The sequence below is a fragment of the Pristiophorus japonicus genome, chromosome 4, assembly GCF_044704955.1.
Source record: "Pristiophorus japonicus isolate sPriJap1 chromosome 4, sPriJap1.hap1, whole genome shotgun sequence".
In the NCBI taxonomy this organism is placed as follows: domain Eukaryota; kingdom Metazoa; phylum Chordata; class Chondrichthyes; family Pristiophoridae; genus Pristiophorus; species Pristiophorus japonicus.
In genome coordinates, this window is record NC_091980.1 from 306,621,890 (window position 1) to 306,646,341 (window position 24,452).

Genomic DNA, 24,452 nt, shown 5'->3' on the forward strand with positions numbered 1-24,452 from the left:
CTACATATTCTCAGGGAGGACAAGCCCCACCGTGATCCTGCAGATGAACCCGCTGTTGACCCAGTTATCTTCCATCAACAAGTATTGGATCCAGCAGGGCAAACAGGCGAGGTGCAACGGGTCAGAGACAGTCAGGTTGCAGAGGTAGACACCCAGCTCATTCCCCGGCCTGATCTGCAGGAAGCTGTGATACAGGGACAGGCGATTGAGTCATCTAGAGTACAATGGGTGCAATCGTCTTCGTCGTGTTCAGTTTGATTGGCCGTGTTCGGAGGCGATAGGAGCAGAACGTTCTTCGAATTACTTCCCCTCACTACAGTCTCCAAGTCAGCCAGGAAATCAAACCGTTTCGCTTTGTGAGGCTTCAAGTTGAGAGATCTTCCTAAATGGGTTGGGGGGAAGCACAATAAAAACAAAGAAACAAGTTATTAAACAAAATGATCGAAGTCCAATGTGCTGTGTAGATATATCGGGAGTTAAATTCAACTTCCAACAAAGGTACATAGAAGCATGTGAACAGGAGGGGGTCATTCAGCCCCTCCCGCCTGTTCTGCCATTTAATTAGATCATGGCTGATCTGTATCTTACCTCCATCTACCCTCCTTGGTTCCGTATCACTTAATGCCTTGACCCAACAAAAATCCATCAATCTCAATTTTGACACCTTCAAGTAGCTGGAAACAGGGACTTGAAGATAAATCGGTCAGAGCAGTGGGAGGCATTCAAGGAAGAGACAGTGAGGGTTCAGAGCAAGTATGTTCCCACGAAGAAAAAAGGTGCGACTCCAAAATTTACAGCCCCCCGGATGTCAAGGGGCATACAGGGTAGGATAAGCAAAAGAAGGGAAGCTTATGTCAGATTATCGAGAGCTAAATACTGCAGAAAGTCTAAAGCAGTACAGAACGTGCAGAGGTGAAATTAAAATGGTAATTAGGAAAGCAAAGAGAGGGCTTGAAAAAAATATTGGCAAGTAAAATCTCAAAGAGCAAGAGGATAACTAAAGAAAGAGTAGGGCCTATTGGAGACCAAAAGGTAACCTGTGTGTGGGGGCGGAAGATGTGGGTTTGGTTCTCAATTAATATTTTGCGTCTGTCTTCATAAAAAGAGGGGAACGATGCAGACATTCTAGTTAAGGAGGAGGAGTGTAAAGTATTAGATTAGATAAACATAGTGAGGGAGGAAGTATTAAGGGGTTTAGCATCTTTAAAAGTGGATAAATGCCTAGGCCTGGATGAAATGTATCCCAGGCTGTTAAGAGGGGGCTACCTTATGATGATAGAGTAGACTGGGTCTTTACTCGTTGGAGTTCAGAAGGATGAGGGATGATCTTATGGAAACATTTAAAATAATGAAAGGGATAGACAAGATGGAGGCAGAGAGGTTGTTTCCACTGGTCGGGGAGACTAGAACTAGGGGGCACAGCCTCAAAATACGGGGGAGTCAATTTAAAACCGAGTTGAGAAGGAATTTCTTCTCCCAGAGGGTTGTGAATCTGTGGAATTCTCTGCCCAAGGAAGCAGTTCAGGCTAGCTCATTGAATGTATTCAAATCACAGATAGATAGATTTTTAACCCATAAGGGAATTAAGGGTTACGGGGAGCAGGTGGGTAAGTGGAGCTGAGTCCACGGCCAGATCAGCCATGATCTTTTTGAATGGCGGAACAGGCTCGAGGGGCTAGATGGCCTACTCCTGTTCCTAGTTCTTATGTTCTTATGTAAGAGAAGCAAAAGAGGAAATAGCAGAGGCTCTGACCATCATTTTCCAATCCTGTCTGGCTACAGGTGTGGTGCTGGAGCACTGCTAACATTGTACAGTTATTTAAGTAGGGAGAAAGGGATAGACTACAGGCCAGTCAACCTAACCTGGATAGTGGTAAAATTATTGGAAAAAATTCTGACAGTATTAATCATTCAGCATGAATTTTGTTAAGGTAAGGCCATGTCTCACTGACTTGATTTAATTTTTTGAGGAGGTAATAAAGGAGGGTCGATGAGGGTAGTGCGTATGATGTAGTCAATACGGATTTTAGCAATGCTTTTGACAAGGCCCTCTATGGCGGACTGGTCAGAAAGATAGAATCCCATGGGATCCAAGGGAAAGTGGCAAGTTAGATCCAAAATTGGCTCAGTGGCAGGAAGAGTAATGGTTGATGGGTGTTTTTGTGACTGGAAGGCTGTTTCCAGTGGGGTTCCGCAGGGCTCAGTACTAGGTCACTTGCTTTTTGTGGTAAATATCAATGATTTAGACTTCAACGTAGGGGGTATGATTCAGAAGTTTGCTGATAATACAAAAATTGGCCGTGTGGTTGAAAGTGAAGAAGAAAGCTGTAGACTGCAAGAAGATATCAATGTAGGTCAGGTGGGCAGAACAGTGGCAATTGGAATTCAATCTGGAGAAGTGTGAGGTAATGCACTTGGGGAGGGATAACAAGGCAAGGGAATACACAATAAATGGTAGGATACTGAGAAGTGTAGAGGAACAGAGGGACCTTGGAGTGCATGTCCACAGATCTCTGAAGGTAGCAGGACAGGTAGATAAGCTGGTTAAGAAGGCATATGGAATACTTGCCTTTATTAGCCGAGGCACAGAGTACAAGAGAAGGGAGGTTGTGCTTGAACTGTATAAAACACTGGTTAGGCCACAGCTAGAGTACTGCGTGCAGTTCTGGTCACCACATTACAGGAATGATGTGATTCCACGAGAGAGAGTACAAAGGAGATTTACAAGGATGTTGCAGGACTAGAGAATTTTAGCCTTGAGGAAAGATTGGATAGCCAGGGGTTGTTTTCCTTGGAACAGAGGGGCGACTTAATTGGGGCATATAAAATTATGAGGTGCCAAGATAAAGTGCATAGGATGGACCTATTTCCCTTAGCAGAGAGGTCAATAACTAGAGGGCATGGATTTAAAGTAATTGGTAGAAGGATTAAAAGTGGGATGAAGGGAACTTTCTTCACGCAGAGGGTGGTGGGGGTTTGGAACTCACTGCCTGAAAGGGTGGTAGAGGCAGAAATGCTCATCACTTTTAAAAAGTACTTGGATATGCACTTGAAGTGCCCTAACCTACAAGGCTACGGACCAAGAGCTGGAAAGTGGGATTAGACATGATAGCTCTTTTTCGGCACAGACACAATGGGCTGAATGGCCTCTTTCTCTGCTGTAAAATTCTATGATTATATGATTCTACCCCCAGCCTCAACAGCTTTATGGGAAAATTTCCAGATTTCCACTACCCTTTTTGTGAAGAAGTGCTTCCTGACATCACCCCTGAATGCCTAGCTCTAATTTTACCTATGGATTACGCAGGATATACGGCACAGAAACAGGCCATTCGACCCAACCAGTCCATGCCGGCGTTTATGCTCCACTCGAGCCTCCTCCTGTCTTTCCTCATCTAAATCTATCAGCATAACTCTCTGTTCCCTTCTCCCTCATATGATTGTCTTGCCTCCCCTTAAATGCATCGATACTATTCGCCTCAACCACTCCCTGTGGTAGCGAGTTCCACATTCTCACCACTCTCTGGATAACAAAGTTTCTTCTGAATTCCCTGTTGGATTTCTTGGTGACTGTCCTATATTGATGGCCTCTAGTTGTGCTCTTCCCCATGTGGAAACATTCTCTCTGTATCCAACTTATAAAGACTTCTATTAGGTCACCCCTTAGCCTTCTATTTTCAAGATAAAAGAGACCCAGCCTGTTCATCCTTTCCTGATATGTATACCCTTGCATTTCTGGTATCATCCTTGTAAATCTTCTCTGTGCCCTCTCCAGTGCCTCTATATCCTTTTTATAATACGGCGACCAGAACTGCATGCAGTACATAAGCGTCTCCAACGAAGGATCGATACAAGTTTAGCATAACTTCACTACTATTCAATTCTAGAAATAAACCCTAGTGTTTGGTTTACCTTTTTACGGCCTTGCTAACCTGTGGCGCAACCTTTAGTGATTTGTGTATTTGTACTCAGAGATCCCTTTGTTCCTCTGCCCCACCTAGACTCACACCCTCCAAGAAATGTGGCCTTATTCTTCCTACCAAAATTTATCTGTGTTGAACTTCATTTGCCAATGATTTACCCATTCTGCAAGTTTATTCATGTTCCCCTATAATTTGTTGCAGTCCTCCTCAGTATTGACTATCCCCCCCCCACCCCCGATTTGGTATTATCCGCAAATTTAGTAATTGTGTTTTTGATTCCAAAGTCTAAATCGTTAATATAAATTGTGAACAACAGTGGTCCCAGCACTGACCCTCGTGGAACACCACTACCCACCTTCTGCCACTGTGAATAGCTACCTTTTACCCTACTCTCTGCTTTCTGTCTTGAAGTCAGCCAACAATCCATTCTGCTACTTGTCCCCTGATTCCGCATTCTCTGACCTTATTCGTTACTCTACTGTGGGGTACCTTCTTAAAGGCCTTTTGAAAATCTAGACAAATTACATCTATTGCATTACAATTGTCTATTCTCTGTCACCTCTTCAAAAAATTAAGTAAGTTTGGTCAAACAAGACTTTCCCTTTTGAAATCCATGCTGACTTTATTATTATACTTTTTGTTTCTAGATGTTCTATTTTCTCCTTTAGTAGGGATCCATTATGTTTCCTACCCCCGATGTTAAGCTGCCTGGTCTATAGTTCCCCGGACATGTTCTATCCCCCTTCTTAAATATAGGTATGGTTTTAACTGTCCGCCAGTCCTCTGGCACTACACCTTTTTATAAACAAATTAATACGTATGTGCAGTAATGGCTCTGTATCTCTTCCCTAGATTAATTTAAAATGCGTGGATTCAATCCATTATTCCCCTTGATCTGGAAACCCTGCATCAGATGAAATAGTTTATTTCTATCTACCCCGTCAACTCCTTTAATCATTTTAAAATAATGCATAATGTATGGTAGTGGAGCGCCAGCTCATTTCCCCCGGGCTGGGGAATCTAGAACACGGGGTCGCAGTCTCAGGATAAGGTGTCGGCCATTTAGGACTGAGATGAGGAGAAATTTCTTCACTCAAAATGGGGTGAATCTTTGGAATTCTCTACCCCAGAGGGCTGTGGATGATCAGTCGTTGAGTATATTCAAGACAGAGGACAATAAATGTTTGAGAACTAAAGGAATTAGGGGATATGGGGTTAGTGCGGGAAGATGGAGTTGAGGTCGATGTTCAGCCATGATCTTGTTGAATGGCAGAGCAGGCTCGAAGGGCCAAATGGCCTACTCCAGCTCCTATTTCTTATGTTATGTTCTTATATATCTCACCCATTGTATACTCCACCCATTGTACACCCCGCCCATTGTGCATCCCATCCATTGTACACTCTGCCCATTGTACACCCCACCCATTTTACACCCATCCATTGTACACCCATCCATCGTACACCCATCCATCGTACACCCATCCATCGTACACTCATCCATCGTACACCCATCCATCGTACACCAATCGATTGTACACCCATCCATCGTACACCAATCTATTGTACACCCATCCATCGTACACCCATCCATCGTACACCCATCCATCGTACACCCATCCATCGTACACCAATCGATTGTACACCCATCCATCGTACACCCATCCATCGTACACCCATCCATTGTACACCCCGCCCATCATACACCTGCCCATTGCACACTCCGTCCATTGTACACCCATCCAATGTACACACGCCCATTGTACACCCCGCCCATTGTATACCATCCATCGTACACCCCGCCCATTGTACACCATCCATTGTACACCCGCTCATTGTACACCCCATCTATTGTACACCTGCTCATTGTACACCTGCTCATTGTACACCTGCTCGTTGTACACCCTACCCATTGTAAACCCCATCCAATTTCCGGTCCATTGATGACAGTGGAAGGGAAGATTGGCAGGAGGTATAACCAGCGACCAATCCAATACACCCACCCCACACTCCTGAAGTTCTACAGGGGTGGAAGCCTGATTGGAGGGATTCAAACAAGGAGTTCTGGGAAAGATGGTCATAGATTTGGGAGGCGACAAAATGTTCAAGAACTTTTGAAAGGAAAGGGTGGTTGGAGATGGGGTGATAGTTTGCAATGACGGAGGTGTCGAGGGTTGTTTCTTTGACACTCACAGAGATGCTTCCCCCCCACACACACACAGATACCCCCCCCCCACACACACACATACAGATACTCCCCACCCCACACACACACACAGATACCCCCCCCACACACACACATACACAGATACTCCCCACCCCACACACACACACAGATACCCCCCACACAATCACAGATACCCTCACCCCAACACACACAGATACCCCCCCCCACCCCACACACACACACAGATACCCCCGACACAATCACAGATACCCTCACCCCAACACACACAGATACCCCCCCCCCACCCCACACACACACACATGCACACACACACAGATACCCCCCACCACACACACACACAGATACCCCCCCACACAAACACAGATACCCTCCCCCAACACACACAGATACCCCCCCCCCCCCACACACACACATACACACACAGAAACCTCTCCACACATGCTCATATGTTCTGACAGTCCTTGGAATATACCTCCATTACACATCATACATTGTCCATTGACCTTTACACATCTAAGCACATTTTTTGTCTTTCCCGAAATTCCAGTGAAGGTTTAATTGGCGATTCACACCTTTGCCTGATTTCTGTAACCATTTTCCACCTGCTTCTGGTGTCCTTCAGGTATAAGATTAGTTTTGATTGAAACTGGTAAATTGATGTTCATCTCCAGAGTATAAACTTCTGGTCTCTTTCTACAATTAAGGAGTTTTGTAACAGGATCCAGGAATCTGGCTAGCCAGCCCTGTGAACTCTGAGATATAAAGCAGTACAAGACGGGGTCGGCCAAGCAGTTTAAACTCGTCAGCAGAAGCCCAAAATGGTAAGAGTCAAAAATACTTTCAGCGAAGTCACAGCTGTACTCGAATATGGTCCGCACCATCAGGAAAACGTGATAGGGTGCAAAGCAAACCAGAAAAATGATGATCGTCCCAGACACCAGTTTTCTTATTCTTAATTTTCGATCTCTTTGAAGCCCGTGGCTCTTTTGGACAACCATCAACACTTTGCAGTAAGAGAAGACCAGTAAAATAAAAGGGAGGAAGAACCCAACAGAAAGCCTGTAAATATTTAAATGTCTGTCCTTTGGGCGCAGAGGGTAATGTTCGAAACACAAGGTGTCATTCTCATCATCTTTACTGAGAACCTTGGAGCCTATGAAGAAAATGCAAACAACTATCTCCTTGAGCCAGATGATAACACTGATGAACACCGCCATCTTCATGGTGTGCAGGGATTTAAAGTTCACAGGGTAAGCTACAGCGAGGAAGCGATTAATGGAGATGAAGCAGAGAAAGCCGATGCTGATGTAGATGTTCTGGTAGAGGAGCAGGCCGCTGAGCTTGCAGAGTTCCCGGGATAAGATCCAGTCATCGTGTTGCAGGATATACTGAACCCACAAGGGCAAGGAAATGAGGTACAATAGGTCGGAGATGGTCAGATTGCAGAGGTAGACACCCAGCTCATTCCCCTGTCTGATCTGCAGGTAGCTGTGATACAGGGACAGGAGATTGGTCGGGAGGCCGATGATGAAGACAAAGATGTAGACAGTGGGAAACAGGGTCTGGTGGATATCGTGTTCGATAGAACAATTGGTCATCCTTCGATACAATACTGGAACTTTTTAAAAAAAAGCTTATTTTTGTACTGGTTCCCTGGCAACGGTCTTGTTTACGGCATCAAACTTGTCTTGGCAGTTTTCTTTTTAATTCCTCTTCATTGAAACCTGTCCAGCTGGTGGGGGGAAAAAAAAACAGAGAAGCTATGAAACAACCTGATAATTTGGAATTTTGAGACTTAGGTTTATCTGTTGTGTGAAAAACTTGGTCATAACATTGTGTTAACAGGATTCATATAGAAACATAGAAACATAGAAAATAGGTGCAGGAGTAGGCCATTCGGCCCTTCTAGCCTGCACCGCCATTCAATGAGTTCATGGCTGAACATTCAACTTCAGTACCCCATTCCTGCTTTCTCGCCATACCCCTTGATCCCCCTAGCAGTAAGGACCTCATCTAACTCCTTTTTGAATATATTTAGTGAATTGGCCTCAACAACTTTCTGTGGTAGAGAATTCCACAGGTTCACCACTCTCTGGGTGAAGAAGTTCCTCCGCATCTCGGTCCTAAATGGCTTACCCCTTATCCTTAGACTGTGACCCCTGGTTCTGGACTTCCCCAACATTGGGAACATTCTTCCTGCATCTAACCTGTCTAACCCCGTCAGAATTTTATATGTTTCTATGAGGTCCCCTCTCATTCTTCTGAACTCCAGTGAATACAAGCCCAGTTGATCCAGTCTTTCTTGATAGGTCAGTCCCGCCATCCCGGGAATCAGTCTGGTGAACCTTCGCTGCACTCCCTCAATAGCAAGAATGTCCTTCCTCAGGTTAGGAGACCAAAACTGTACACAATACTCCAGGTGTGGCCTCACCAATGCCCTGTACAACTGTAGCAACACCTCCCTGCCCCTGTACTCAAATCCCCTTGCTATGAAGGCCAACATGCCATTTGCTTTCTTAACCGCCTGCTGCACCTGCATGCCAACCTTCAATGACTGATGTACCATGACACCCAGGTCTCTTTGCACCTCCCCTTTTCCTAATCTGTCACCATTCAGATAATAGTCTGTCTCTCTGTTTTTACCACCAAAGTGGATAACCTCACATTTATCCACATTATACTTCATCTGCCATGCATTTGCCCACTCACCTAACCTATCCAAGTCGCTCTGCAGCCTCACAGCATCCTCCTCGCAGCTCACACTGCCACCCAACTTAGTGTCATCCGCAAATTTGGAGATACTACATTTAATCCCCTCATCTAAATCATTAATGTACAGTGTAAACAGCTGGGGCCCCAGCACAGAACCTTGCGGTACCCCACTAGTCACTGCCTGCCATTCTGAAAAGTACCCATTTACTCCTACTCTTTGCTTCCTGTCTGACAACCAGTTCTCAATCCATGTCAGTACACTACCCCCAATCCCATGTGCTCTAACTTTGCACATCAATCTCTTGTGTGGGACCTTGTCGAACGCCTTCTGAAAGTCCAAATATACCACATCAACTGGTTCTCCCTTGTCCACTCTACTGGAAACATCCTCAAAAAATTCCAGAAGATTTGTCAAGCATGATTTCCCTTTCACAAATCCATGCTGACTTGGACCTATCATGTCACCTCTTTCCAAATGCACTGCTATGACATCCTTAATAATTGATTCCATCATTTTACCCACTACCGATGTCAGGCTGACCGGTCTATAATTCCCTGTTTTCTCTCTCCCTCCTTTTTTAAAAAGTGGGGTTACATTGGCTACCCTCCACTCCATAGGAACTGATCCAGAGTCAATGGAATGTTGGAAAATGACTGTCAACGCATCCACTATTTCCAAGGCCACCTCCTTAAGTACTCTGGGATGCAGTCCATCAGGCCCTGGGGATTTATCGGCCTTCAATCCCATCAATTTCCCCAACACAATTTCCCGGCTAATAAGGATTTCCCTCAGTTCCTCCTCCTTACTAGACCCCCCGACCCCTTTTATAACCGGAAGGTTGTTCGTGTCCTCCTTCGTGAATACCGAACCAAAGTACTTGTTCAATTGGTCCGCCATTTCTTTGTTCCCCGTTATGACTTCCCCTGATTCTGACTGCAGGGGACCTACATTTGTCTTTACTAACCTTTTTCTCTTTACATATCTATAGAAACTTTTGCAATCCGTCTTAATGTTCCCTGCAAGCTTCTTCTCATACTCCATTTTCCCTGCCCTAATCAAACCCTTTGTCCTCCTCTGCTGAGTTCTAAATTTCTCCCAGTCCCCAGGTTCGCTGCTATTTCTGGCCAATTTGTATGCCATTTCCTTGGCTTTAATACTATCCCTGATTTCCCTTGATAGCCACGGTTGAGCCACCTTCCCTTTTTTATTTCTATGCCAGACAGGAATGTACAATTGTTGTAGTTCATCCATGCGGTCTCTAAATGTCTGCCATTGCCCATCCACAGTCAACCCCTTAAGTATCATTCGCCAATCCATCTCAGCCAATTCACGCCTCATACCTTCAAAGTTAGCCTTCTTTAAGTTCTGGACCATGGTCTCTGAGTTAACTGTTTCATTCTCCATCCCAATGCAGAATTCCACCATATTATGGTCACTCTTCCCCAAGGGGCCTCGCACAACGAGATTGCTAATTAATCCTTTCTCATTACATAACACCCAGTCTAAGATGGCCTCCCCCCTAGTTGGTTCCTCGACATATTGGTCTAAAAAACCATCCCTTATGCACTCCAGAAAATCCTCCTCCACCATATTGCTTCCAGTGTGGTTAGCCCAATCTATGTGCATATTAAAGTCACCCATTATAACTGCTGCACCTTTATTGCACGCACCCCTAATTTCCTGTTTGATGCCCTCCCCAACATCACTACTACTGTTTGGAGGTCTGTACACAACTCCCACTAACGTTTTTTGCCCTTTGGTGTTCTGCAGCTCTACCCATATAGATTCCACATCATCCAAGCTAATGTCCTTCCTAACTATTGCCTTAATCTCCTCCTTAACCAGCAATGCTACCCCACCTCCTTTTCCTTTTATTCTATCCTTCCTGAATGTTGAATACCCCTGGATGTTGAGTTCCCAGCCCTGCTCATCCTGGAGCCACGTCTCCGTAATCCCAATCACATCATATTTGTTAACATCTATTTGCACAGTTAATTCATCCACCTTATTGCGGATACTCCTTGCATTAAGACACAAAGCCTTTAGGCTTGTTTTTTTAACACCCTCTGTCCTTTTAGAATTTTGCTGTACAATGGCCCTTTTTGTTCTTTGCCTTGGGTTTCTCTGCCCTCCACTTTTCCTCATCTCCTTTCTGTCTTTTGTTTTTGCCTCCTTTTTGTTTCCCTCTATCTCCCTGCATTGGTTCCCATCCCCCTGCCATATTAGTTTAACTCCTCCCCAACAGCACTAGCAAACACTCCCCCGAGGACATTGGTTCCGATTCTGCCCAGGTGCAGACCGTCCGGATTGTACTGGTCCCACCTCCCCCAGAACCGGTTCCAATGCCCCAGGAATTTGAATCCCTCCCTGCTGCACCATTGCTCAAGCCACGTATTCATCTGAGCTATCCTGCGATTCCTACTCTGACTAGCACGTGGCACTGGTAGCAATCCCGAGATTACTACTTTTGAGGTCCTACTTTTTAATTTAGCTCCTAGCTCCTTAAATTCATTTCGTAGGAACTCATCCCTTTTTTTACCTATGTCATTGGTACCAACGTGCACCACGACAACTGGCTGTTCTCCCTCCCTTTTTAGAATGTCCTCCACCCGCTCCGAGACATCCTTGACCCTTGCACCAGGGAGGCAACATACCATCCTGGAGTCTCGGTTGCGGCCGCAGAAACGCCTATCTATTCCCCTTACAATTGAATCCCCTATCACTATCGCTCTTCCACTCTTTTTCCTGCCCTCCTGTGCAACAGAGCCAGCCACGGTGCCATGAACTTGGCTGCTGCTGCCCTCCCCTGATGAGTCATCCCCCTCAACAGTACTCAAAGCGGTGTATCTGACAGAGACATTACTGGGTCGTTTCTGCTTATTTGTTAATTCTCATCCTGGTTTTCAAATCCCTCCATCACCTTGCTCTACCTGAATTCTGTAATCTCCTGCAGCCCTATAATCCCCCTAGACCTCTGCACGCTGACTATTCTGGCTTTTTGAACATCCCCGATTTAAATACTTCACCATTGACAGCCGTGCCTTCTGTTGCCTAGGTCCTAAGCTCTGGAATTCCCTCCTTAAACCTCTCCATTTCTCTTTCCTCCTTTAAAACCTGCCTCTTCTGCTTTTGGTCATCTGCCCTAACACCTCCTTATATGGCTCAGTATCAAATATATATTTTTTGCTAACACTGCTGTGAAGCGCCTTGGACGTTTTATTACGTTAATGGCGCTATATAAATATGTTATTATGGTTATTGATTCTTGATATATAATTTATTGTTCCGATTATGTTTCTAATATGCGGTTGATTCTCTTGCTCCTCCCTGCGTGCATGTTAGGAGCTCTTCCTTCTCTCAGTCCTACCATCTTCCTACAATCAAAACCCAACTCGTCACCACCAAACCACCAATTCTTGATGCGTTCAATTCTCAGTCTCTTGTACAATTGGGCACTTTGGCATAAAAACTAGGAACCACTCTCTGATGACACAATAAGAGCAGATGGGAGCCATTGATGCAAACTATATGGAGAACAAGTTATTCCAAGATTTGAATACAGCTCCGATAACTAGCAAGACACTTCTAGGTAATCCTCTCTTATCCTCCTGGGCAGGTTATAAAAAGAAAACTGTTCATCCAATATCACCTGATAGATTCTTTTCTCACCTCCAGTGTCCAATTTCTGTATTTGTCTTCCTCTACCTCATCAACATGAATAAAGGCTCTTCTCAACTTTCCTCTAGTGCTTTCTAACTCTGAGTGATAACATCTAACACGCTCTTTCTTCTCTCTCTATCGCCACTGTGTTGAAGTCGTATTCATAGAATCACAGAATGATATGGCACAGAAGGAGGCCATTCGGCCCATTGTATCTCTGGTAGAGCTATCCAATTAGTCTCACTCCCCTGGCTCTTTCCCCGATAGCCTTACAAATTTTCCACTTTCAAGAATGTATCCAATTCCCTTTTGAAAGATACTATTGAATCTGATTCCACCGTCCTTTCAGGCAGCGCGTTCCAGATCATAACAACTCGCTGCATAAAAAAATTCTCCGGTTTTATTTGCTAATTACCCATTAAATCTTTGTCCTATGGTTACTGACCCTTCCACCACTGGAAACAATCTCTCCCCACTTACTCTATCAAAACACTTCATGGTTTTGAATACCTCATAGCAGGAATGGGGTACTGAAGTTGCATGATCAGCCATGATCATATTGAATGGTGGTGCAGGCTCGAAATGCTGAAAGGCCTACTCCTGCACCTATTGTCTATGTTTCTATCAAATCTCCCCTCAACCTTGTCTGCTCTAAGGAGAATTACCCCAGCTTCTCTCATCTCCCACGCAGGTGAACTGTTTACCTGCCTGTGTCTTTCATTCAGCAACATCAGGGAACAGTAACATAGTGGTAATGTTGCTGGACTAGTGATCCAGAATCTGGACTAATGATCCACAGACAAGATTTTCAAATCCCACCACGGCTGCTGGGGAACTTAAATTCAGTTTATTGAATAAATCTGGAATAAAAAGCTAGTATTTGGTGACCATGAGAATACTGGATTGTTGTTAAAAACCCATCTGGTTCCTCAAAGTCATTTCGAAAATCTGCCGTCCTTACCCTGTCACGCCTACTTGTGACTCCAGACCTACAGCAATGTGGTTGACTCTTAAATGGCCCAGCAAACCACTCAGTTGGAACAAACTGCTACAAAGGACAGTGGTTCAAGAAGGCAGCTCACCACCACCCTCTTGAGTGCAATTACGGATGGCCAGCGATACCCACATCACATGAATGAATGTATTTTAAAAACAGCTTTGGTCATAGCGATAAAATGTTTCACGTGACTCCAGTCCCACAGCCCGTGATCGCTCCTTCCCCACATCCCTGCAAATTTTTCTGCTACAGGTCTTTATCCAATTCCCTTTTGAAGGCTACTATTGAATCTGTATCCACCACTCTTAATGCTCTCTGAAGTCACCGAGAACTCAGTTATGAAGAATGATGAGGTGATTCAAGCAGCTGATCCACCACCTGCTCAGGGCAGCGAGGGATGGACAATAAATGCTGTCACTGTCATTGTCACACATCATGAGAGTGATTTTTTAAAATTCATAGGATCATAGAATAGTACAGCACAGAAGGAGGCCATTCGGCCCATCGAATCTGCACCGGCTCTTTCGAAGAGCGATTCAGTTAGTCCCACTCCCCAGCTCCTTCCCCACATCCCTGCAAATTTTTCTCCTACAAGTATTTATCCAGTTCCCTTTTGAAGGTTACTATTGAATCTGTATCCACCACCCCACCAGGCCGTGCATTCCAAATCCTCACCACTCGCTGCGTAAACAGGTTATTCCTCATGTAGCCTCTAGTTCTTTTGCCAATCACCTTAAATCTGTGTCTTCTGATTATCGACCCTTCTGTTGTATCATATTATTGAGTGTCGTTTTGCCTCATCTCTGAGTTGGAAGGTCATGGATTCAAGATCCGCTACAAGTCAATGTGTACACAGCAGGATCCCTCAAGCAGCAATGAGATAATTGACCAGTTTGATCTGTTTTAGTGATGTTGGTTTTGGTATGGGATAGGGCAGACAGGGGTCGGTTTAACATCTCATCTGAAAGACAGCACCTCCGACTGTGCAGCACTCTCTCAATACCGCACTGCAGTGCCAACCGAGTGATCCTGGTGGAACCCAAACTGAGCATCGGTGAGCAGATTATTGGTGAGTAAGTGCCGCTTGATAGCACTGTCAAAGACACCTTCCCTCACTTTGCTGCTGATTGAGAATAGACTGATGGGGCGGTAATTGGCCGGATTGGATTTGTCCTGCTTTTTGTGGACAGGACATACCTGGGCAGTTTTCCACATTGTCCGGTAGATGCCAGTGTTGCTACCAAGTCACTTTTGGACATTGAAGTCCCCCAACCAGAGTACATTCTGTGCGCTGTCTACCCTCAGTTCTTCTTCCAAGTGGTGTTCAACATGGAGGAGTACTGATTGATCAGTTGAAGGAAGGTGGAAATCAGCAGGAGGTTTCCTTGCCCATGCTTGACCTGAAGCCATGAGACTTCATGGGGTCTGGAGTCAATGTTGAGGACTCCCAGGGCCACTCCCTTCCAACTGTATACGACTGTGCTGCCAACGACGTCTCTGCAAGATCCTGCAACGTCAGTGTTCTTGATCAGGCCAACATCCCCAGCATCGAAGCACAGACCACACTCGAACAGCTCCGCATTGTCCGCATGCCCGGCACAGGACTCCCAAAGCAAGTGCTCTGCTCGGAACACCTACACGGCAAGCGAGTCCCAGGTGGGCAGAGGAATCGTTTTAAAGACACCCTCAAAGCCTCCTTAATAAAGTGCAATATCCCCACCAACACTTGGGAGTTCCTGGCCAAAGACCGCCCTGAATGGTGCTTAGAGCCGAGAGCATGCAGAAACCAAGCGCAGGCAGCAGAAGGAGCGTGCGGCAAAGCAGACTCCCCACCCACCCTTTCCTCCAACCATTGTCTGTCCCACTTATGACACAGACTGTAATTCCCATTTTGGACTGTACAGCCACCTAGGAACTCACTTTTAGAATGGAAGCAAGTCTTCCTTGATTTCGAGGGACAGCCTATGGTGACCACCTCGGGTGGGTCTGTCCTGCTGGTGGGACAGGAGATATCCAGGAATGGTGATAGAGGAGTTTGGGACATTGGCTGAAAGGTATGATTCCGTGAGTATGACGATGTCAGGCTGTTGCTTGACTAGTCTGTGGGATAGCATACCAATTTTGGTACAAGTCCCCAGATTTTATTGAGGAAGACTTTGCAGGGTCGACTGGGCTGGGTGTGCCGTTGTTCTGTTCATAGCTGGTGCCAAGGTCGATGCCAGGTGGCCCTTCTAGTTTTATTTTTCTCATTGTTTTTCACAGAAACATAGAAAATAGGTGCAGGAGTAGGCCATTCGGCCCTTCTAGCCTGCACCACCATTCAATGAGTTCATGGCTGAACATGCAACTTCAGTACTCCATTCCTGCTTTCTCGCCATACCCCTTGATCCCCCTAGTAGTAAGGACTACATCCAACTCCTTTTTGAATATATTTAGTGAATTGGCCTCAACAACTTTCTGTGGTAGAGAATTCCACAGGTTCACCACTCTCTGGGTGAAGAAGTTTCTCCTCATCTCGGTCCTAAATGGCTTACCCCTTATCCTCAGACTGTGACCCCTGGTTCTGGACTTCCCCAACATTGGGAACATTCTTCCTGCATCTAACCTGGCTAAACCCGTCAGAAATTTAAACGTTTCTATGAGATCCCCTCTCATTCTTCTGAACTCCAGTGAATACAAGCCCAGTTGATCCAGTCTTTCTTGATATGTCAGCCCTGCCATCCCGGGAATCAGTCGAGTGAACCTTCGCTGCACTCCCTCTATAGCAAGAATGTCCTTCCTCAAGTTAGGAGACCAAAATTGTACACAATACTCCAGGTGTGGCCTCACCAAGGCCCTGTACAACTGTAGCAACACCTCCCTGCCCCTGGACTCAAATCCCCTCGCTATGAAGGCCAACATGCCATTTGCTTTCTTAACCGCCTGCTGTACCTGCACGCCAACCTTCAATGACTGATGTACCATGACACCCAGGTCTCACTGCACCTCCCCTTTTCCTAATCTTATCACCATTCAGATAATAGTCTGTCTCTCTGTTTTTACCACCAAAGTGGATAACCTCACATTTATCCACATTATACTTCATCTGCCATGCATTTGCCCACTCACCTAACCTATCCAAGTCACTCTGCAGCCTCATAGCATCCTCCTCGCAGCTCACACTGCCACCCAACTTAGTGTCATCCGCAAATTTGGAGATACTACACTTAATCCCCTCGTCTAAATCATTAATGTACAATGTAAACAGTTGGGGCCCCAGCACAGAACCTTGCGGCACCCCACTAGTCTCTGCCTGAAATTCTGAAAAGTACCCATTTACTTCTACTCTTTGCTTCCTGTCTGCCAACCAGTTCTCAATCCACGTCAGCACACTACCCCCAATACCATGTGCTTTAACTTTGCACATTAATCTCTTGTGTCGGACCTTGTCGAAAGCCTTCTGAAAGTCCAAATACACCACATCAACTGGTTCTCCCTTGTCCACTCTACTGGAAACATCCTCAAAAAATTCCAGAAGATTTGTCAAGCATGCTTTCCCTTTCACAAATCCATGCTGACTTGTACCTATTATGTCAATACTTTCCAAATGCACTGCTATGACATCCTTAATAATCATTTTGCCCACTACAGATGTCAGGCTGACCGGTCTATAATTCCCTGTTTTCTCTCTCCCTCCTTTTTTAAAAAGTGGGGCTACATTGTGATGTGTGACAAAGTGCACGGTGTGTGATGTGTGACAATGTGCACACCGTGTGATGTGTGACAATGTGGTTCTGTACAACTGAGTGGCTTGCTAGGCCATTTCAGAGTCAACCACTTTGCTGTGGGTCTGGAGTCACATATAGGTCAGACCAGGGAAGAATGGCAGATTTCCTTCCCTAAAGGACATTAGTGAACCAGATGGGGTTTTTTAACAATCCAATAGTTTGATGGTCACCATTAATGATGCTACTTTCGTTATTCCAGATTTATTGAATTCACTGAATTTAAATTCCCCAGCTGCCATGGTGGGATTTAAACTCACATCTCTGAGATCATTAGTCCAGGCCTCTGGATTACTAGCCCAGTAACATTTCCACTATGCTACGTACTGCCATTTATTTTGCTGTGGTACCTTGCTGTGTGCAAATTGGCTGCTGCAATTGCTTACCGAGCAACAATGTCTCCGATTCCCTGATTAACTAACATTCCCACTCCAGCTCCTATCTTATTTAATTATATTAATTTTCTATCCTTGTCTGATCTACAGCCAGCTTTCTGTTGAAGCTATGAAGTCTAGAGCTTCCTGTAAAATAATTGCTTCCAGTTCTTCCAGTTTATTTCCCAAACTATGCGTTGCGGTTCATGTATTTAAGAAACATTTTTTAAACACTACTCATTCTCCCAAGATTTTCTTTCTGTCTGAGTTACTACCCGAACCTTCACTTCAGTCTTTTCCCTGTTTATATCTAATCCATTTGATTTCCGTTCCTCTACGCTCACCTCTGATGTTCAAGTCCCACTCCAGTGACTTGAGCTCAAGAATCTAGGCTGACACTCCCAGTGCAGTGCTGAGGGAGTGCTGCACTGCCAGAGGGGCCGTCTTTCAGATAAGAAATGAAACTGCTCTCTCAGGTGGACGTAAAAGATCTCATGGCATTATTTCGAAGAAGAGCAGGGGAGTTATCCCCGGTATCCTGGCCAATATTTATCCCTCAATCTACATCACTAAAATGGATTATCTGGTCATTATCACATTGCTGTTAGTGGGAGCTTGCTGTGCACATGATTGGAGGCGCTTCCAACATTACAACAGTGACTACACTCCAAAAAGTATTTCATTGGCTGTAACTTGCTTTGGAATGTCTGGTGGGGGTGAAAGGTGTAAAGTCCTTACTCTACAGCATGAAACCACACGAGGCACGTTCTGGGGACAAGGTCACTCTGTGACCTCAACTCTTTATTCACAGCACTCCACAAGTGATGACCCTGCGTGGGACCTCCCTTTATATACCTGGGAGATCAGGTAAGGAGTGTCTCCCACCGGTTCACTCCCTGTGGTCAAGGTGTGCATCTAGGTTGTGTTGTGTACAGTAATACAGTGGTGTTACATTGTGGTTATATAAATGACATCACCTCTCCCGCCCCCCAAAAGTCTTGGGATCATAGGTTTAGTCTTTCAGGTGGTCTACGCTCCCTCGTGGAGCGCCGCAGTTGGGGCTCTGGTTGTTGGACACTGACGTGAGTGTCTGTCACCTGTGGTGATTCTGGCCTGTCCGGGCTGACCGCAGGGACTGTGCATTCTTCTGATTGCTCTTGTTGCTCGTTCACTGGCGATGGTGTGAGCTCCATCTCATGGTCTTCTTCAGGTTCCTCCGTGTCGATGCTGAACCTTTTTTTGACTTGGTCCAGATGCTTACGGCATATCTGACCATTATTGAGTTTTACCACGAGGACCCTATTCCCCTCTTTGTCAATTACAGTACCCTCAAGCCATTTGGCGTGATTGAGGATGAATACAGGATAATTTATTTCTATACATCTCCCCCTCGAACTGCGGTCATGCTACTCGTTTTGTGACTTGCACTTGCCCTCAACTATGTCGGTTAGGACTGGGTGAATGAGGGACAACCGGGTTTTAAGTGTCCGTTTCATGAATAGCTCTGCGGGCGGGACTCCCGTGAGCGAGTGCGGTTGGGATCTATAGGCGAGCAGGAGGCGGGATAGGCGGCATTGTAGGGAGGGTCCTTGAATCCTGAGCATACCTTGCTTAATGATTTAGACCGCACGTTCCACCTGGCCATTGGAGGCCGGCTTGAACGGCGCAGTCCTGACGTGGTTGATGCCATTACCTGACATAAACGCCCGGAATTTGTAGCTTGTGAAACATGGGCCATTATCACTAATCAGGATGTCGGCAAGCCATGGGTTGCAAAGATCGCACGGAGGCTTTCCATGGTGGTGGATGATGTGCATGAATTCAGAATGATGCACTCGATCCATTTCGAGTACACATCTACCACAATAAGGAACAACTTTCCCATGAACGGGCCCGCGTAGTCAACATGAATGTGTGACCATGGCCTGGTGGGCCAGGGCTACGGGCTGAGTGGGGCCTCCCTGGGGGCAATACCCAGCTGGGCACATGTCGTGCACCTGCGAACACAGTGTTCCAGGTCTGAATCAATTCCAGGCCACCAAACGTGTGACCAGGCAATGGCCTTCATCAGCACAATGTCTGGGTGCTCGCTGTGGAGAGCCCTGATGAAGGCCTCCCTGCCCTTCTGGAGCATAACTACCTGGCTTCCCCATAGTAGGCAGTCGGCTTGGATGGAGAGCTCATCCATCCGTCTGTGGAACGGTCTGACCTCCTCAGGGCATGCTCTGTGTGCAGGCGCCCAATCCCCAGTCAGGACACATTTCTTAATCAGGGATAGGAGGGGATCTCTGTCCAGATTTTGATCTGGCGGACTGTGATGGGGGAGCCTGCACTGTCAAAGGCATCGACAACCATGACCATCTCAGCGCTTTGCTCCGCTGCCCCCTCAGTAGCGGCCAGTGGAAACCTGCTGAGCGCGTTAGCGCAATTTTCAGTGCCGGGCCGGTGCCGGATGAAGTAGTCATAAGCAGCCAGCGTGAGAGCCCATCGTTGTATGCGAGCTGATGCGTTGGCATTGACAGCCTTGCTGTCTGACAACAGGGATGTTAATGGCTTGTGGTCCGTCTCTAATTCAAACTTCCTACCAAAGAAGTACTGATGCATTTTTTTTTACACCATAGACACATGCGAGCACTTCTTTCTCGACCATCCCATAGCCCCGTTCTGCTTGAGAGAGCGACCTGGAGGCATAAGCCACAGGTTGTAGCTGACCCTCAGCATTGCCCTGCTGCAACACGCACCCAACCCCATGGGACAATGCATCACATGTCAGAACCAATTTTTTACAGGGGTCATACAGGGTCAACAACTTGTTTGAACAAAGTAGGTTTTGCGCCCGATCAAAAGCCCGTTCCTGACAGTCTCCCCAAAACCAATCGCAACCCTTACACAGGAGCACGTGTAGCAGCTCCAACAACGTGTTCAAGTTCGGCAGAAAGTTCCCGAAATAGTTCAACAGTCCCAGGAATGAACGCAACTCCGATGTGTTACAGGGCCTGGGTGCTCGTTGAATCGCCTCTGTTTTGGATTCGGTGGGCCGAATCCCAATCTGCAGCAACCCTCCTGCCCAGAAACTCAACCTCAGGAGCTAAAAACACACATTTAGACTTCTTGAGTCGCAGGCCTACCCGGTCCAGTCGGTGTAGCACCTCCTCCAGGTTGTGGAGGTGTTCCTCGGTGTCTCGACCCGTGATGAGAATGTTGAACTGGAATACGATCGTTCCAGGAATGGATTTAAGTAGGCTTTCCATGTTTCGTTGAAAAATCGTGGCCGCTGATCGAATGCCAAACGGGCACCTGTTATAAACGAACAGTCCCTTGTGCGTGGTGATGGTGGTCAGTAGTTTAGATTCGTCGGCTAGTTCCTGGGTCATATAGGCTGAGGTGAGGTCCAACTTGGTGAACAGCTTGCCGCCTGCCAGCGTGGCGAAAAGGTCCTCTGCTCTTGGGAGTGGGTATTGATCTTGTAGGGACACCCGATTGATGGTGGCCTTGTAGTCGCCACAGATCCTGACAGAACCATCCTCTTTTAGGACGGGAACAATGGGGCTCGGCCAGTCGCTGAATTCATCAGGTGAGATGATGCCCTCTCTCAACAGCCGGTCCAATTCGCTCTCGATCTTTTCCCGCATCACATACGGCACCGCTCTGGCTTTGTGGTGCACTGGCCTGGCGTCCGGGGTAATATGTATTACTACTTTAGTGCCTTTGAAAGTCCCGACGCCAGGCTGGAATAGCGAATCGAATTGTTGTGAGACTTGTGAGCACGAACTTTGCTCCACAGATGACATTGCGAGAACATCCCCTCATTTCCAGTTCATCTCGGCTAACCAGCTCCTCCCCAACAGTGCGGGACCATTACCCGGGACAATCCAGAGCGGCAGCCGATTCACTAACCCGTTGTGTGTGACAGCCAACATTGCACTGCCTAGCACCAGAATGATTTCTTTAGTGTAAATCCGTAATTGTGTCTCAATACGTGCTAATTTAGGTCTACTGGCTTTAAGTGGGCACAGCTTCTCAAATTGCTGAACGCCCATGAGTGTGTGTGCTACTCGCCGGTTTGAGGTGCTCCCCGATCAGTTTGCTAAGCTCTTCAAAGGTTTTAGTCCGACGGCTTCTCGGGTGCTAGTAAGTCCTTCATGAGCGCGTCAGTCTTTGGTCCGCAGCTGGTCAAAAGGTGAGCTCTTCGATTGTCAGCCGCTGCATCCCCCAGCCATTCTTTCGTAACGAAGCTTTGCTGAAGCCTCTCGACAAAATCGTCCCAGTCTTCCCCAACACAGTACTGTTCCTCTGTGCTACCGGTGGCCATTCTCATGGGTCGTGAGTTCCCGGTTCTCGGCGCCAATGTAAAGTCCTTACTCTACAGCATGAAACCACACGAGGCACATTCTGGGGACAAGGTCACTCTGTGACCTCACTTCTTTATTCACAGCACTCCACAAGTGATGACCCTGCGTGGGACCTCCTTTTATATACCTGGGGGATCAGGTAAGGAGTGTCTCCCACAATTTCACCCCTTGTGGTCAAGGTGTGCATCTAGGTTGAGAGTATACAGTAATACAGTGGTGTTACATTGTGGTTACATACATGACAAAAGGCGCTATAGAAATACAAGTCTTTTTTTTTTCTTGTTACTCTATATCCCTCTCTGGACAGCTAGGGACCGACAATGAACACAGACAAGAATTATGTAGAATATAGAATACAGAACCAGGCCATTCAGCTCAACTGGTCCATGGTGGTGTTTGTGCTCCACAGAGCCTGTTCCCTACTTCAACCCACCTTATCTGCATAACTATCTCTTCCTTTCCCTCATGTGCTTTCCCTTAATTTATCTATAATCAAAAAAGATTAACAGCAGGTTATGAGACTATTGCCTAGAGGTGTTTAAAATCATGAGTGGTTTCGATAGAGTAAATAAGGAGAAACTGTTTTCAGGGGCTGAAGGGTCGGTTACCAGAGGGCACGGATTTAAGGAGATTGGCAAAAGTAATCAGAGGCGAGATGAGGAAAAACTTTTTACAGCGAGTTGTTGTGATCGGGAACGCACTGTCTAAAAGGGTGCTGGAAACAGATTCAATAGTGACTTTCAAAATGGGAACTGGATAAATACTTGAAGGGAAAACAATAACAGGGCTACGGGGAAAGAGCGAGAGTGGGATTAATTGGATAAACTCTACCAAAGAGCCGGCACAGACATGATGGGCCGAATGGCCTCCTTCTGTGCCGCATCATTCTATCATCCTCTTAAATGATAGTGCTAGTCATCTCAACCATGCCATGTGGTTGCAAGTTCTAATCATTCATTAAAAAGTATTATTTGGCTTTGGGATGTCCTCAGGAGGTGACAGGCGCTATATAAATGCAAATGTGTTATTTGGTTACAGAGCATATCTGTGCATTTGGCCTCTATCTGTCATTCCCCCCCCCCCCCACCACCACCCCTCACCCTCTCCCCTCAGTGGTGATTGGTTTCTCTCCACTGATCAGGACAGTTCTAACTATACATTCACTTGGCCTCCCTCCGTTCTCTCAGTCACTGATGTGTTTCCAGTCACTTCTGCTGTTACTTCTTTATGATCAGCAGGCAGAAGCAAGGCCGAATTCAGCACTGACTTTTACCACACATTTCCTGATGATGATTTCGCAGTCATTAGACTGACAAACTGTTATTCTGCATGGGTGGAAGGAAACCTCAATACTGCAGATCTGCAATTAAGAAAGACTTGCATCGAGAGATGGGAAATAAATGCTGGTCTTGCCAGTGATGCGCACATCCCGGAACGAATAAAACATTGTTTTTTAAATCACCACAGCGCCTTTCATAATCTCAGTACGTCCCAAAGCGCTTTAAAGCCAATGAAGTACTTTTTGGAGTATAGTCACTGTTGTAAAGTAGGAAACGCGGCAGTCAATTTGCGCACAGCAAGCTCCCACAAACAACATTGTGATAATGACCAGATAATCTGTTTTCTCGCGATGTTGATTGAGGGATAAATATTGGCCCCAAGACAATGGGGAGAACTCCCCACCACCCCGCCCCCGCTCTTCTTCAAAGTAGCGGCATCTTTTACATCCCACCTGAGGGGGCAGACGGGGGCTTCGGTTTAACTCATCCGAAAGACGACACCTCCGGCAGTGCAGTGCTCCCTCAGCACTGCACTTGGAGAGTCGGCCTGGATTATGTGCTCAAGTCTCTGGAGTGGGACTCGAACCCATGACCTTCTGGCTCGGGGCACCTAGGCTCTGTCTCCTGGTCCATCCCTTCGGCAGCCCGCCCCCGCCTCTCCGGGGTTTTCCACATACCTTTCTCCGAAGTTACCATCGAGGCAGTCCCTCGAAATTGAGGAGACTTGCTTCCATTCTAAAAAGGAGTCCTTAGGTGGCTGAACAGTCCAATATATGAAGCACAGCCCCTGTCACAGGTGGGACAGACAGTCATAAGAACAGAAGAAATAGGAACAGGAGTCGGCCATACGACCCCTCGAGCCTTTCAATAAGATTATGGCTGATCTGATTATGGACTCAGCTCTACTTCCCCGCCCACTCCCCATAACCCCTTATCCCCTTATCATTTAAGAAACTGTCTATTTCTGTCTTAAATTTATTCAATATCCCAGCTTCCACAGCTCTCTGAGGCAGCGAATTCCACAGATTTACAACCCTCTGAGAGAAGAAATTTCTCCTCATTGAGGGAAAGGGAGGGTGGGACTGGTTTGCCGCACGCTCTTTCCGCTGCCTGCGTTTGATTGCTGCATGCTCTCGGCGATGGGGCTCGGGGTGTCAGCGCCCTCCTGGATGTATTTCCTCCTCTTAGGGCGGTCTTTGGCCAG

At 46.4% G+C, this 24,452-nt stretch overlaps 1 protein-coding gene across 2 annotated transcripts in view; it reads right to left on the reverse strand.

Moving 5' to 3' along the window:
• Positions 1-263: 263 nt before the first annotated feature.
• The window catches only part of LOC139263498 (ovarian cancer G-protein coupled receptor 1-like), a 36,114-nt gene continuing 11,925 nt past the window's right edge, over positions 264-24,452 (reverse strand). The window contains exons 2-3 of one of the 2 annotated variants that reach the window (XM_070879674.1): positions 6,681-7,840; positions 264-378 (exon numbers count right to left, since the gene is read on the reverse strand). In XM_070879674.1, coding sequence (XP_070735775.1) covers positions 340-378; positions 6,681-7,706 — 1,065 coding nt within the window. In that variant the 5' untranslated portion in view covers positions 7,707-7,840 and the 3' untranslated portion in view covers positions 264-339. Of the gene's footprint in view, positions 383-6,680; positions 7,841-24,452 lie in introns of both variants that reach the window. The other variant, XM_070879675.1, reaches the window with a different exon arrangement.